General features: G+C 46.3%; 1 protein-coding gene across 5 annotated transcripts in view; it reads right to left on the bottom strand.

Moving 5' to 3' along the window:
• Positions 1 to 3,228: 3,228 nt before the first annotated feature.
• TBC1D2 (TBC1 domain family member 2) overlaps positions 3,229 to 13,105 on the bottom strand; it is a 23,314-nt gene continuing 13,437 nt past the window's right edge. For 3 of the 5 annotated variants that reach the window (XM_017735447.1, XM_017735449.1, XM_017735446.1), the window contains 5 exons: positions 12,832 to 13,079; positions 11,569 to 11,689; positions 9,391 to 9,576; positions 8,642 to 8,763; positions 3,229 to 7,954 (listed from right to left, as the gene is read on the bottom strand). In XM_017735447.1, coding sequence (XP_017590936.1) covers positions 7,753 to 7,954; positions 8,642 to 8,763; positions 9,391 to 9,576; positions 11,569 to 11,689; positions 12,832 to 13,079 — 879 coding nt within the window. In that variant the 3' untranslated portion in view covers positions 3,229 to 7,752. The other 2 variants (XM_017735448.1, XM_017735450.1) reach the window with 2 other exon arrangements.

Below are 13,105 nucleotides of genomic sequence, written 5' to 3' on the forward strand. Positions count from 1 at the left end.
CCTGGCCCGTCCCCTGGGCTCACCCTTCCGTGGCTAGCGAGGGTTTGCCCTGGTGCTGTGGCGGGGAGAGCCCCTCCGCAACCACAACAAGGTGCTCAAGTGCCCGCCCGGGCCATTCACCGTCACCATCCCCGCTGCCGGTGAGTCCCTGAGTCTGCTGGAGGCGCATGTTGAAGGGTGGGTGCGTGATCCCCCTACGACATCGACCTGACAGCATCAGGACTTTGCCATCACTTGCAGAGAGAGTACCACAAGCCTTGCATTGGCTCAGAGAGCTTCTGAGGAGACAGGCGCATCGTGCCATACCCTCAGTGTGACCACCAGGTGCCGCTCATCCTGAACACGGCACACACCCCTGCAACCCCTGTTTTAACGTGCCAGCCTTAGCCGGCAGCCTCTGGCTGTCTCAGCAGTCCCGGGCAGATGGAGCGACACTGGCCCAAAGCTGCAGGCTCTTTACTGATGGCATATGGCTTTACAAAGCTTCTCACAGAGCTCACACTCAGACTTTGGGGTCAGCTGGTACCTTGGCAGCACTACAAACCTCCTCGGTGCCCTTGAATGGGGAACTTGGTAAGTAGACAGCAGTGCCCAAGATCAAATAGCAGAGGAGGTTTCTTTGGCCAGGTCGCCCCCTCAGCTAACACCAGTCTGGTCCTGTCTGATTAATCAGAGTCTGAGACAACTAGCTCATCTACATACTTTAGTCCCATCCCCTCAGTGGGTAGCAGAGCCAGCAGCTGTGACAAGACTCTGAGACTCAATGTTCTTCACAAGTGAGATGCCACAGATCAGTGTAAGGGACCAAACAGAAAAGCAAACATGCCCAAATGATAGCTTGGATGCTGTTACCAATTAATTCCTCACAAAGTACTATTTATCAAGAAGCTGTGTATCAACCTTAGCAGACTTAGGCAAAGACAGAAGGGATAGAGGCCCCATGAACCCTTCCAAAAAATGTCTCAAACACTGTCAACCAATCAAGTGAGGAAACAACAGGCAAATTAGCAGGGATTTAAATCACTGTAGCAGTAAGAAATGCTGACAATGCCAAGAGAGTGAGGCAGGAACTGTGTCCTTAGCTGAAAGGTAATTCCATCAAGGGGAGATCACAACCACCAACCCAGTGACCACATCATCACTACAGACCCCAACTTTAGTAAAAGAGGAGACTGCACATGTGATATCATTAGCATGCCTGTTAGGACACCTCAAGTCCTTTTGGAGAAGAAAAATGATGCTTGTGAAAAGAGCAGATCCACTGAATTCTTCAAGTGTGTTGAGCAGAATTTCAGAACCAACCAGCAACCCCTAAGAGTGATCTTCATCCTTTGCTACCAGGTGCCAGCCCAGGACATCCCAGGAGACTAAGGCACTTGACCAGATACACCACCAGACAACTGTTGAGAAGCAATGTCCATGGATGGAGCACAGGAAGAAATTCCTGTGGACACGAATTATGGACACTAGTGCCGCAGTTGTCCTGGGCCTGCCCTGCCTACAGGAATTGAGATGATTTCTGGTACCCCTCAGGATACTCGCAGTGTGTGCTCACATGTTCAGTATGGAGAAGTACAAGACAGTCAGGTATTGATGCACAGATGATTTCCAGTGCTTCCTTTCATACATGTTGTGCTCCAGCCCTGATTAAGCTGTAGAAGATTGCATGCAGGACTGACAGGGAGAAAAAATGTCTCTGTTTAGGGTTATTGGGGGAAAAGATTTTTTCTGCCTACAGCCCTGTCTGCTGTAGGCATCTGGCTCTGCTACTCATGTGCAAATGCCATTCCTGAGAGCTGTTTCAGGTGCTGACAAAGTGAATGGTTTTGCTCCCCAGTCCCCTTTGCAGTCTAAAACTGGGTGGCTGGGACTGGGGTGTCCTTCGTGACTGGGATGAATGCTACTCTCTTTTCTTCCCTGAGACATTTCAACAGGTCATCCAGCAGCAAGAACCTGGCTGAGCAACCGCTGCTGACAGCCTGTGTCCACAGAAGTGGCTTGTGGCAAAGAGCACTCCCACACAACATTTCTGCTGTGTGAAGGGCCTCCAGCAGCCAAGATGTTAGTGCTTTCTGTTGAGAAGTTGGAGCAGCATGTTCTGTAACTCTCTTCCATCCCACACCATTAGGTGCCAGAAATCATGCCAAGAGGCAGGCTGGTGTCCCACCTGGACATCTCTTTCCTGGCCCATGCAAAATAATGAGAAGTGGAAAGTTCCCACTCCAGCAGAGTTGGTTATGAAGGGGAGCCTGAGACCAGTGCAACAGAACAACACCACTGTTAGCCAGAAACCATGTGCAGCATCTCAACCTGTGGCAAGCCACTGGAAGAGCAGAACCAGCACCTGTTGTGGCTGGTCTGCATTGCAGGAGCTACATCAGCATGGCCACATTCACAGGGTCTGTGCAGCAATGATGAAGCACTTCACCTACCTGGGCACAGCTCCCTGGGAGCAGGGTCCTGACTGGCATGGAGCATTTGCAGAAGTGGATGAGGCGAGACAGAAGGAAACCTGCTTTCTGTACTGTGATATGCTTTGCAACCCTAGGAAAGGCATGACCAGTCTGCAGACACATATCCTCAGGTATATTTAATTCAAGGCTAAGTTATACCAGCATACAGCCCAGTACTTCTGCACTGAAGGGGAGGCGCTGCAGCAAGCACTGAACTCTGCTTTATCCCTGCCTGCAGAGGTCAAGGGGCCTGACATGTCTCTGGTAGTTCTGGATGGAGACACATGGAGGAAGCTGCTAATTAGTTATGACCACCAATTAGCTTCACCTTTAACAAAAACTTCACTGGTTCCCACTTTTCCTACTGTAATTATTTCCAGCCCCTTGCAGTTCACTATCACTAACTGTGCCCTATGTACAGGGGTGGGTGGCATGGAGGGCACAACACCCACCAGCTTTGGGACTGATTTAAAGCACCATTGCAATGGTAGTGTCAAAACCAGAAGCCTTTTCAGAGTTTGTGGCACTGGTGTTTCCCATCAATTTGCAAGAGCTTTTATGATGTTGAAAAATGTTATTGGAAGATGCAGCAAAAAATATCAATTGGTTTTAATTTTGTTTTGGAACTTTTCCTCCCTGCAAAATGCTGCCAATAGACAATACTTTTCTACTAACAAAATGATTTTGTAAAAGAAAAAAATATAGGCATTATTTTCAGCAGGGAATTGTGATGTTGGGCTGAGTTGTGTTTTTTCCCAAATGATAAGGACAGTAGAACAGAACAATATTTTACTCTTATCAAATAAAGGGAACAATATAGCATTGGAGAAGTGGACAAAACAAGTCATGCAAAATCCAAGCAGGATGCCAGCTCAGCTTGCAAGGCTGACAAAGCAGAAGTTATGCAAAGCAACAATATTGCACTTACTCAAAATGGGGGTTGAGGAACAGCCACCTAAAAAGGACACAGGACATTGAAGACAAACACCAAAGAAACACATAAGGACTACCAATAAGGAGTGTGACTATGTAAAATAAAGTAATACACATACATTAAGTAAGCAGGGATAGCCAATGAATGTGTCATCAGTGTATGACAAAACCTCAAGTTTTGAGCATTTACCCAATGCTCAGGGCACTCAATTAGAGGGAGGATTCTCCCAGTGACCAGCGCACTGCAATAAAGAATGCTGCTTTCTAATACTCAAAACTGTGTTAGAGAGTTTTTATCTGGCCAATTTTGGTATTACAAGGGGGCTTGAAATTTAATTCTGCTTACCCTGGATATTGCTCCAAGTCTCCAAGCTTCCAACAGCCTGACACCAGAATGTGCCAGATGTTCTGTATCATGCAAATTAAGCTCAAAACCAGAGCAGATACTGAATCAACGGCTGGAGTCTCAAAGGCAGAGTTTGCACTTCACAGGAAGCTGTCATTTAATAACAAGGAGAAATAGGGACTTTGTCTCAAAGGTAGTGGACCATGTGCCCAAAGCAAACATCTGGCTGCAGCAGGACAGGGGACCTCTCGCCCCAATTGTGTCACGGTTAGGGATACCTTCTCTTCCACTGACTAAGCTGGTGTGCCATTTTCCCCTCTGGAGACTCCTGAGGTTGAGCAGAAAGCACACAGATAATCTCATGATTTAGCATCTCAGTGCAGACCACAGCCTCTCACTGAACTCTAGGAAAGGGGTTAAATTATCTCAGGTGGCATTATATTGTATCAGCTCCAGCACTGTGGCTCTGTCATGGGAAAGTGGTTTGTCTTCTTGCAGGTGCCATGTCCCTAGACGAAACAGACCTAATGTTTTGTAAAGGAGCTCTTAGCACTGGGAGACACCTGGAGAAGTCTCAGCATTGTCTCAGGCCACAAGTGAGCTCCTGAATGGGAAGAGAGCAAGCCCCAGGCCTTGTGTCTGTGATGGTGGCAGGAGGTTGCCCAGCCTGCAAAAACTGGAGAAGAAACCCAGCACTGTGTTACAGCTTCTGCTACAGGCTGTTGTTGCTTCCCACCCATGGAAAATGCCTTGTCCCTTAGCTCTCACCTTCACCCTGGATGAGAAGCTCAAGCTTAGACTAAACATTAACCCAGAAACAACCTCCCCAGTAGTGCCTCTTACCATGGCAGCATGCTAGAATACAGGGCTTAGCCACAGCATATAAAGGTATAGATCCTGCCAGCCCAACACCACCCAGGCCAAAAAGGGGTGAAGAAGGGAAGCTTCATGGTCTCTTCTTGTTGACAGCTCGGGGACTTACTGAGCCAGCAGTGGATTTATGTGTGTTTGGCACCCCTCCACCAATTTATCCTCTCAAACCCTGTAAACTTTTAGTGGCCCCAAGATCCTGCAACAAAGTGAACGACAAATTAATTGCACGTCATATGGAGGAGGGTGGGTGTGGAAATCAAAACTATTCTTTTTAGGGTTGGAGCTGGTATCCCAAGCTTTAGATAAATGCAGAAACAGAAAGCTTAATTTCACAAGTAATGTTATGCATGCAGCAAAGCTCAGCAAAGACCGGCTCTGGGTAGAAAGACACCTGTTTTATCCACAGGCACCAGCACAGGCAGGAGGAGCTTGCTGGGCTGCATAACCAGGTCAAACTGTTTCCCAGCCACATCAGCTGGCAGTGGCAGCACAAATCATTCTTGAACACTTCATGCAGAGGTAACCAAGAGGTTCAAAACACCTGTGACACTGACTGACAGTCACTCCGTGTCTTGCAGGGGCCTAAGAGATTTGCATTGGGCAAAGCTAACCTCTGTCCCAATTGGAATTTTGTGACCTGAGTTCAGCGCTTTTCAGTACCGCTGAAGTTTGTGAAGCAGAAGGAAAGTAGATGAGGGCCCATGAGGACATGCGAGCTTGGCTGCAAGGTGCAGGTCTGCATAGGTCTTGCAGATATTCCTTCATCCATCACAATTTAATAAAGAATGAACACAAGTGATTGGTTATGACTAGAGGAAATGGCCCTCAACAAATACACATGGACCAAAGAACTGATGAAGACACAAAAGAAAAGAAACTTATAGCAACCCTCAGATGTCCTTCCCTTCTGATTTCAATTAAAAATTATTTTCAGAATTCCCCATCAGGGTCAATACCTTGATCCTTATGTCTGCTTCAGAAGAGTTTATGTATCACATAGACCAATGTTTATTATACACTGTAGACATATGTCAGGCTGTGGTTTAGTCTAATAATACATGTTTCAAATGCCTTTTTTAATAAACATAAGGGCAAGTCAGGAGGGAAGATTTTTAAGCTATTGCAGAAAGCTCTAGGAAATAAAATTGTAAGTAAACTTTCAATTTTCATGGTCTTGATTTAAAAGATAATGTCTGTAACAATAGCAAAAGTCTGTGTGCACCCATGAATGTAAGAGTATAAATAAATCAGATTAGCAATATCATCTGTGAAGAAAGACCTGCCTTTTAGACTTCCCTAGCTAGGTGGCATAGTTTTAAAATAAGTTCATTTTTCTGAGATACTGTAGTAGGGTTGTAGTAACATTTTCTTCTCATCCCACACTTTCAATCTGTGCAGCTCTCAGTGACATTCAGGGGATCTATCCACTCTTCCCAAAACTTCACTTCGATTACTTCTATACTGTGTGGTTGGCCTCCACAGGTCTCTCCCATCTCAGTCTTCTATAACTCATTGAAACTGGCTGACTTGTCCAGTGAGGGAGACCATGTGTCTCAGGTGAACAGGCACTATCTCCCCTAGAGTCTGTCATCTTGGCTGAGAACACTGGGGGCTATGAATGCCACCTTTTCCTTCCTCTGCAAACACTGACAACTTGAAGGGTTGGGTTATCAACCACAACATGTTTAACAAAGGCATAATCCACTTGGCTTCAAGGTCAGTCTAAAAACATTAAGCAGACCCCTTGTTATAGCAGGCACACCTGGAATAATGCACTGCTCAGCCAGAAAGTGGGGCAGCAGGATCTGGCATCATGTTAGGGAGAAGAAGTTGTATTTATCTAAATACTTGGCTCATCCGGGGTCTGCGGAGGCTGAGCTGCACAGGCAGGGTATCTAGCCCAGGGGATGGGCAAGCCTGGGAGGCAGGGGAGAAGGCTATCAAACGCCATGCCCAGAGGCAGATAGGGCATCTCTGAGTGCTAGATCCATGGAGGCTAGCTCCTTGGTTCAGGGGATATTAACAGTTTTTTCTAAAGAATATCAAGTAATATTTTGTGACCTTGTTCCCAGGATCTGCAGGTTCACTACCAGCCATATGCCATGGGTAAAATACCTTCAATATCATAAACTCCTACAGAAAAGGCCTCATCCCTCCCATACTGAATGGGAGTCAGAGACAGGGATTATCAATGTAAAAACCCAGCACAGGAGGACCGTAACTGTGGGGCAGAGAGATGGCCAGGAGTAAGGCTATCAGAAAACCCAGTCATCCCCAGTAAAGGTCCACATAACACTAGGCTCTGCCTGCAGGCAGGCTGTGGTTGGTTGCATGCAGAGATGAGAGTTCCTCTATGAAACAAACTCACCAGCACAGAGTGCTGCCAGGGTCTCAAAGCTAAACAAAGAGGAGGGAGAGCTCCCAACACTTCCCAGCCAAGCAGGAAACACACCTTGTGCTCCCACGAACTTCCACAGGAATCAGACCCTCCCACTGGGGAAGCAACTCTACTCTCCCACAACCTATTTTCTTGTCCCAGCCTGAGTCCCACTGGATGATGTCCTCCAGCTTTCAGAACCCCACAGACCTAACACTCACCTGGAGACAGTGTCTTGACTCAGTAACAATGTTAAACACACACTCTCCTGGCAAGCTAGATCCTGAAGGCACCAATACCCTCAAAGAGCAGGCTTTTTTCCTGACCAATTCAGAAGCCCTAGGTACCAATGAAGGAGTGTTCTCGGTTCATTATTTCTGGAGATTTTACGTGTACATAAAGATCTCATTCAAGCCTCCATCAGAAAATGTATAAAAGCCCTGCTTGGTTGGGTCTTTTGCACCATGTCAGTTCCTGTCGTTATACCACAGCTGGTATTTCCTCTGCACCCTCAGCTGCAATCCTGAACTGCACAGGACAGGATGGGCTGAATGGAGAGAAGTACAGAAGAGGATAAAACTCCTCTGACACCTTCCAAACCATTACAAAGTCTGACTTGGTCTCCAAATGGTCCCATAACTACAGCCTTGCTTACTGGGGCAGATGAACTCCTGTAACAACACTTCCCCCTCTGGTCCATTTCTTACTGACAGTTGCTGCTGCTGACCTTCTGCAAGATGAGAGGGAAGTGATGATGAAGTCTCTTTTTGTTAGATCTCTTCCTCCTCTTCGCTAACGACGTCCTTCAGGTCCTGAGGTCCCTGCTCTGCTCGCTCTTTGACGTAGGCCGCCTTGATCTGTTCAAGTTCACACAGCTCTGCCTCCAGCTCTTCCCTGTGCATTGACCGACGGCTCCTCAGCAGTTTCATGGGGAAGGGGTTTAAGTCATTGAAAGCAATGTTCATCAGCTTCCTACAACAGAAAGGACAGCTCTGGTCAACTTATTTATTGACTGGTAACACATGGTAATAGATACACTAAGAGCATTCTGGAGTGCGCAAAAAGTAGTGCCTCAGACTTCAGCCCTCTGAGCTTAGAAGTCACCAAATGGCAGAGTCTTAAAGGAATTCTTTCCCACACAAGCATCCACCCAAGCAGTACTTCACATACACTTATACCATCCCACCTTTTAAAGTACCAGTGTGAAGCCATCATTTAGGAGACAATGGATCAGATGCCAATTTTGATGGCTTCTCAGGGAGGAATATTCCTGATGTTGAGCTCGTCTGATCACAGAAATCTTCATCTCAGACACATGTTGCCATTAGAGGTCATGGGTTGTGCAATGTTCCCAAACATCCCAACTACAGCTGAGAGAAATCCAGCAATCAGTAGCACAAGTACCAGCTGCTACAAGAAAGAGGCTGACCCAGACTTTGTGTCTTGCTCTGCTGTAGCATGCCTTTGCCCAAGCCAAAAAGATTTTAAGTAACACCATAAAGGGAAAGTCAAAAAAAGACAAATAGATCCATGTCCCACAGATCTGTCAATGCATATGCATCTCTCTTTATAAATTAGTCACAATTCTTGTTTAGCTGACCTAACAGGCAATCAAATACAAATAGATGGGGGAAGCTTGTCTACAACTCAGAGTCCTACCTGCCATCCATGATCATTCTTGTGAAAAAGCGTAGGTACTGGTAGATCTCCACACTGTCATGAATCCTTAGGATTTCCTCCTCGTTGTATTTAAAAATCGCAAGAGCATAGCGGAAAATGACCTGGACGATCGAAAGGTATTTGAGTGGATAAGGCTTTAAGGAGCTGAAGGTCCAGGCCATCCTGGCATAGAAGATGGTGTCAGGCACACAGCACTGCAGTACAGCCTAGATCCCGTCTTACTGCTGCTCTCAACAGTCTGTACTACGGCACGCCTAAAGGAGTACAGAGCTATCTCACGGGAATGACCATCTGTTAACTAATTTGCAACCCCAGAGAATACCAGGCTCTACAAAAGGACCCCACAGCGATTTCACAAGGGTTCTCCCTATGCACAGGGACAATGCAGGTCGCATGTTTTCAGATACTGCCTATCTTATGCTCCCTTTGTCTGCAATACTCTCAGTTGTGTCACAGAGCAGGGGATGCCATGGCCTGTCAGACAGCTGTTTTGTTCAACTACCTGCTGAAAAGCACCAAGTGCACAGAATCAGGGATTAGGTCTGCCTACTAGCAGCAAGTACATAGAAAACACAGAGGCTTGGAGACATCAATGCATGACACTGAACAGGCAGGATAGGACAGCGGTTCAACCTCACATTTCTTTGATAGATGTGTATGCCCATCACCCTCTCACCACATCACAGAGGTGGTGCAGATGGGAGGAAGGCCTAGACTGAGTGTCGCACCTTAGTTCCCTCATACAAGAAAGCATCCCACACTCGCAAGAGGATGTCGCTGACCAGGCTGTCCACAAAGGCCACCAGAAACCAGTTGAAGGTGATGAGTGAGACATCGATGCGATACTGTTCAAAATGAGCCATGAGGCGAGGCAGCTTCTCAGACAGGAAGTCTTTGAAGACTCTCTGATCTACCTAAAATTGACAAAAAAGAAAACAATGAAGTCCTAGTCAAGAGCGGTGCTGGAAGAGAAGAGTGGTGCAAGAGGACAATGGCCATTGCATGTCAGGGTCATCACTGGTGCTGCCTCCTAGTGAACCACACCCCAGGAAGAGCAGAGCATCCTTTGTCTCCCGACCCTTCAAACTCACTGAGCAGTGTACTTGTATGCAGCATCCAGTGCAAGGCATGGAGCTGAAACAGGGCCAAGATACAAGCAGAGAAACATCCATTCTTCTCACTCAAAGAAGCATATTCCTTCCCTTCAAAGTGAAAGGGAAAATCTGACACATCTTCCTGCACTGGTCTTACTGGGATTTTCTGTGATACCACGAGCGTCCAGTTGAATCACAGGAATTAAAACTTGCCCAGGTCTGAATGACTGTACATGGTCCAACAGACTGAACACCTAGAGTACCTCTGACTTTGCAAGCAGGACCTGACCTTCTCACTTAAGCTTCTCTTTGTGGTCTGAGTGTTGTCTGTGCATTGCTTCTGACTGCATGAGCCAAAACACAGAAATGCAGTCAAGTAAGATCCTTGATCCAGGTTTATAAAGGTTTCATCTCAGCAGAGCTGTGCTTTCTGGAGGGTAAGTGCTAAAGAGCAGGATAATGTTTAGGGCTTCCCTATGCCATATCATATTAATGCCCAGCTGTGTCAGCCCACTCAGCTGTGGCACAGTGGTACAAACCATATAGGTGATATGCTTTGTCTTTAAAACTTGCACTTTTAAGTTTTCCAGCCAACTCACTTTATCAAGCCAACCCACAAAGCATCACCTTAGGTGTTCCTTTTTACATGGGTCTTGGCTAGACTTGCAGATACCAACCACGAGGTCAGAAATTCTTTCTAAAGAAGACTCTCAGCTGACAGTGTCTTCTCACCAAATGTAGGGGGGCCTCTTCAGTCTGTTGTATTTTCTCTGTCAGCCTCTACTTGCTGAGTATTGAATGCTGTCTATTAAATCCCACAGCTAACACAACCTGCTCTGGATAGACATTTTGCTATCTTCACAGTGATTTGACTGTTTCCCCCATCTGTGGGTTGGCCTCTCCACCAGCACACCACTGTTCCAGTAAACATTAGTCAACAAATTCAGTGGCACAATCTCTCAGCTACTGACCCTTGAAGACTCCTCTATTGTGGGCCCACAGATAAAACCAACCCTCTTCTCTCTGAAAGGACCACACACAATAGAGACACAAAGGTGATAGCCAGGCTTACCAGACTGGGCACTGAAGGGTGTGGGTGGTATGGGCACACCATTACAATTCCATTGAACAACATGGGAGTTAGCTTATCTCTTTGTCTGCCTGGGAGGACATAGCAGATCTGACACAAGACATGCTGAAAACCTTGAAATCCAGTGATTTTGAATCAGCTGGGTAAGTTACTTGCAGCACATTTGACATCAAAAGGCCAGAATTTTTTCTGATCTGCAGAGAGCCCCATGGTGACAACACCACGTTTTATCATGAACTGAGGCAAATACAGTGAATATAAAAATCTCAGTATTTTCATCTATATGTGCATGGCACTCCAAAGATAGAGTGCAGCTCCAAAAAAATCATCTGAAGGGCTGCAAAATGGTGCCCTCCTCATACTCAGGCTACACATATCAAGAGTTTGCAGCTTCACCTCTACTAAGACTTCTTTAAAATAAGTAACTGTGCAATTAATGGGTACTTTCCTTCTCACTAACCTGACTTTCATGTTACTACTTAGGAGTGGTACCCGATTTCCTAGAGTTGGTGACCAACTTTGCTGCTCTGTGTGTGCTGCTCCTGTGAGTGTAACAATTTTGTACTCTCAAGTCTCCAACACCTCTGCAACGGAAGGGATTGCAAGGTGGTATCACTGTCCTGTGAGAAATCAAACACACAGCAGGTTGACTACTCACTTTTTAATCTTTACTGAAAATCACTGTATGAGAGTCCAAGCAGATGTGAGGGTGCTCAGCTCACCTGTGATGTTATTAGTGTGTCACTGTAGTAGTCCGCTGGCATTAGGTTCTCCACAATATAGACTAGACACCAGAAAGCACTCTCCTCATCTTCCAGGACCAGGAGAGCAACAGCTGCCAATCTGTGATCAACAAGACATGGTGAGGCAATTCAATACTTCAGGGGGAGTCATCAGCACAGGAACTGAAGAATACAAGACTTCTTTTGCATGTCTCCAGCTCCATCAGCATCTAACGAATCACGTGTGACAGGACAGCCAGACAGAGGCAAGTGATCTGTTTCTGAAGGAACCACAGGGATGTGATTTTCTTTCCCATGTGGCTCTCTCAGAACATACGGAACTGGTGTGACTAAGTCAGGTTTCCCAGCTAATGTAATGTTCTGTAGATGTGCTGAAGTTAGTAGTGTGCTGATTTGGGCTATTTCAATGCAGGAAAGAGGTCACTCAGAGGTACTCCATATTATGTGATATAGTTCACCTCTTCATACATTCTTTTATAGCCCTGACCTTCTTCAGCTCTGATTTACTCCCTTTTAGACAGACTAGAAAGATGATACCTTACATTAAGGGCTCTCAGGAGAAAAGTTTCTATCATCTTTTTGAAGACCATCCAAACATCATTAGGAATAAATAGCTTACACAGACCTTCCTCATGTGAAAAGGTCCAACTAGAAATTCCCTTCTTACAGCTAATGCCTGGTGCCTTTTCTACTTGGCAGCACAATTCTAAGAAATTTAGGTTCATCTTTCCTATAGCCTTCTTTGGGAAGTGAAAGAAGCTTTTATATTCTCTGAATCTTCTCTTTTCCAGACAGAACAACCCAGTTTCCTCAGTCTCTCCTTGTGTCATTTGCTGCAACTCCCTCATGTGTTAACACTTCCCAACACTTCCTCCAATCTGTTCTCAGCAAAAAAGGGAATCACCAGGGTGTTCTTCTGCTTTACTACTTTACATTACTACTTAAAAATTCAGCCTTGTGCTGTTATTCTGCAACTGCTTCTCTCTTCCTCCTATAGCTGTTCCTTCCTATTCCATAACTATAGAGATGCCACACAAGTGCATCCTGCTGCTTACTGGATCCCAGCAACAACGCTGGATGAAAGAAAAGACACCAAATGCAGAATTCTGCAAGTAAATACCTAGATCTAGGACAGAACTTTAGAGAGGCAAGAGCCTGGGCCTGCTTGAATCACAGCCTAGAGTATGTGTCTACACCTTTTCAGTGCTCTCTCATGAAGAAGCACCATACCTGGCTCCTCACCTGTTCAATCCCTGGCAGTATCCAATGGCAGGATTGTGCCAGGAGAATGCCAATAACACCCTCCGGAGCTTGGGGATGAGCTGGGAAGTGGGAGAGGAAAAATGCTTGTTGTTGGTGAGTGTGCGGGGCAGGTCAAGCTCAATCTGCCGGCAGGCAGGGTGCTCGGTGCTCCTGCTCTGCTCCAACAGTCGCTGATAGTGGCCACACACAGGGCTGCAGTGCCGGCTGACTATCCACCTCCCCACCCGCTGCCGATGGTCCACTGGGATGGCAC

This window comes from Corvus brachyrhynchos, unplaced genomic scaffold (genome assembly GCF_000691975.1).
Source record: "Corvus brachyrhynchos isolate BGI_N302 unplaced genomic scaffold, ASM69197v1 scaffold22, whole genome shotgun sequence".
In the NCBI taxonomy this organism is placed as follows: Eukaryota; Metazoa; Chordata; class Aves; order Passeriformes; family Corvidae; genus Corvus; species Corvus brachyrhynchos.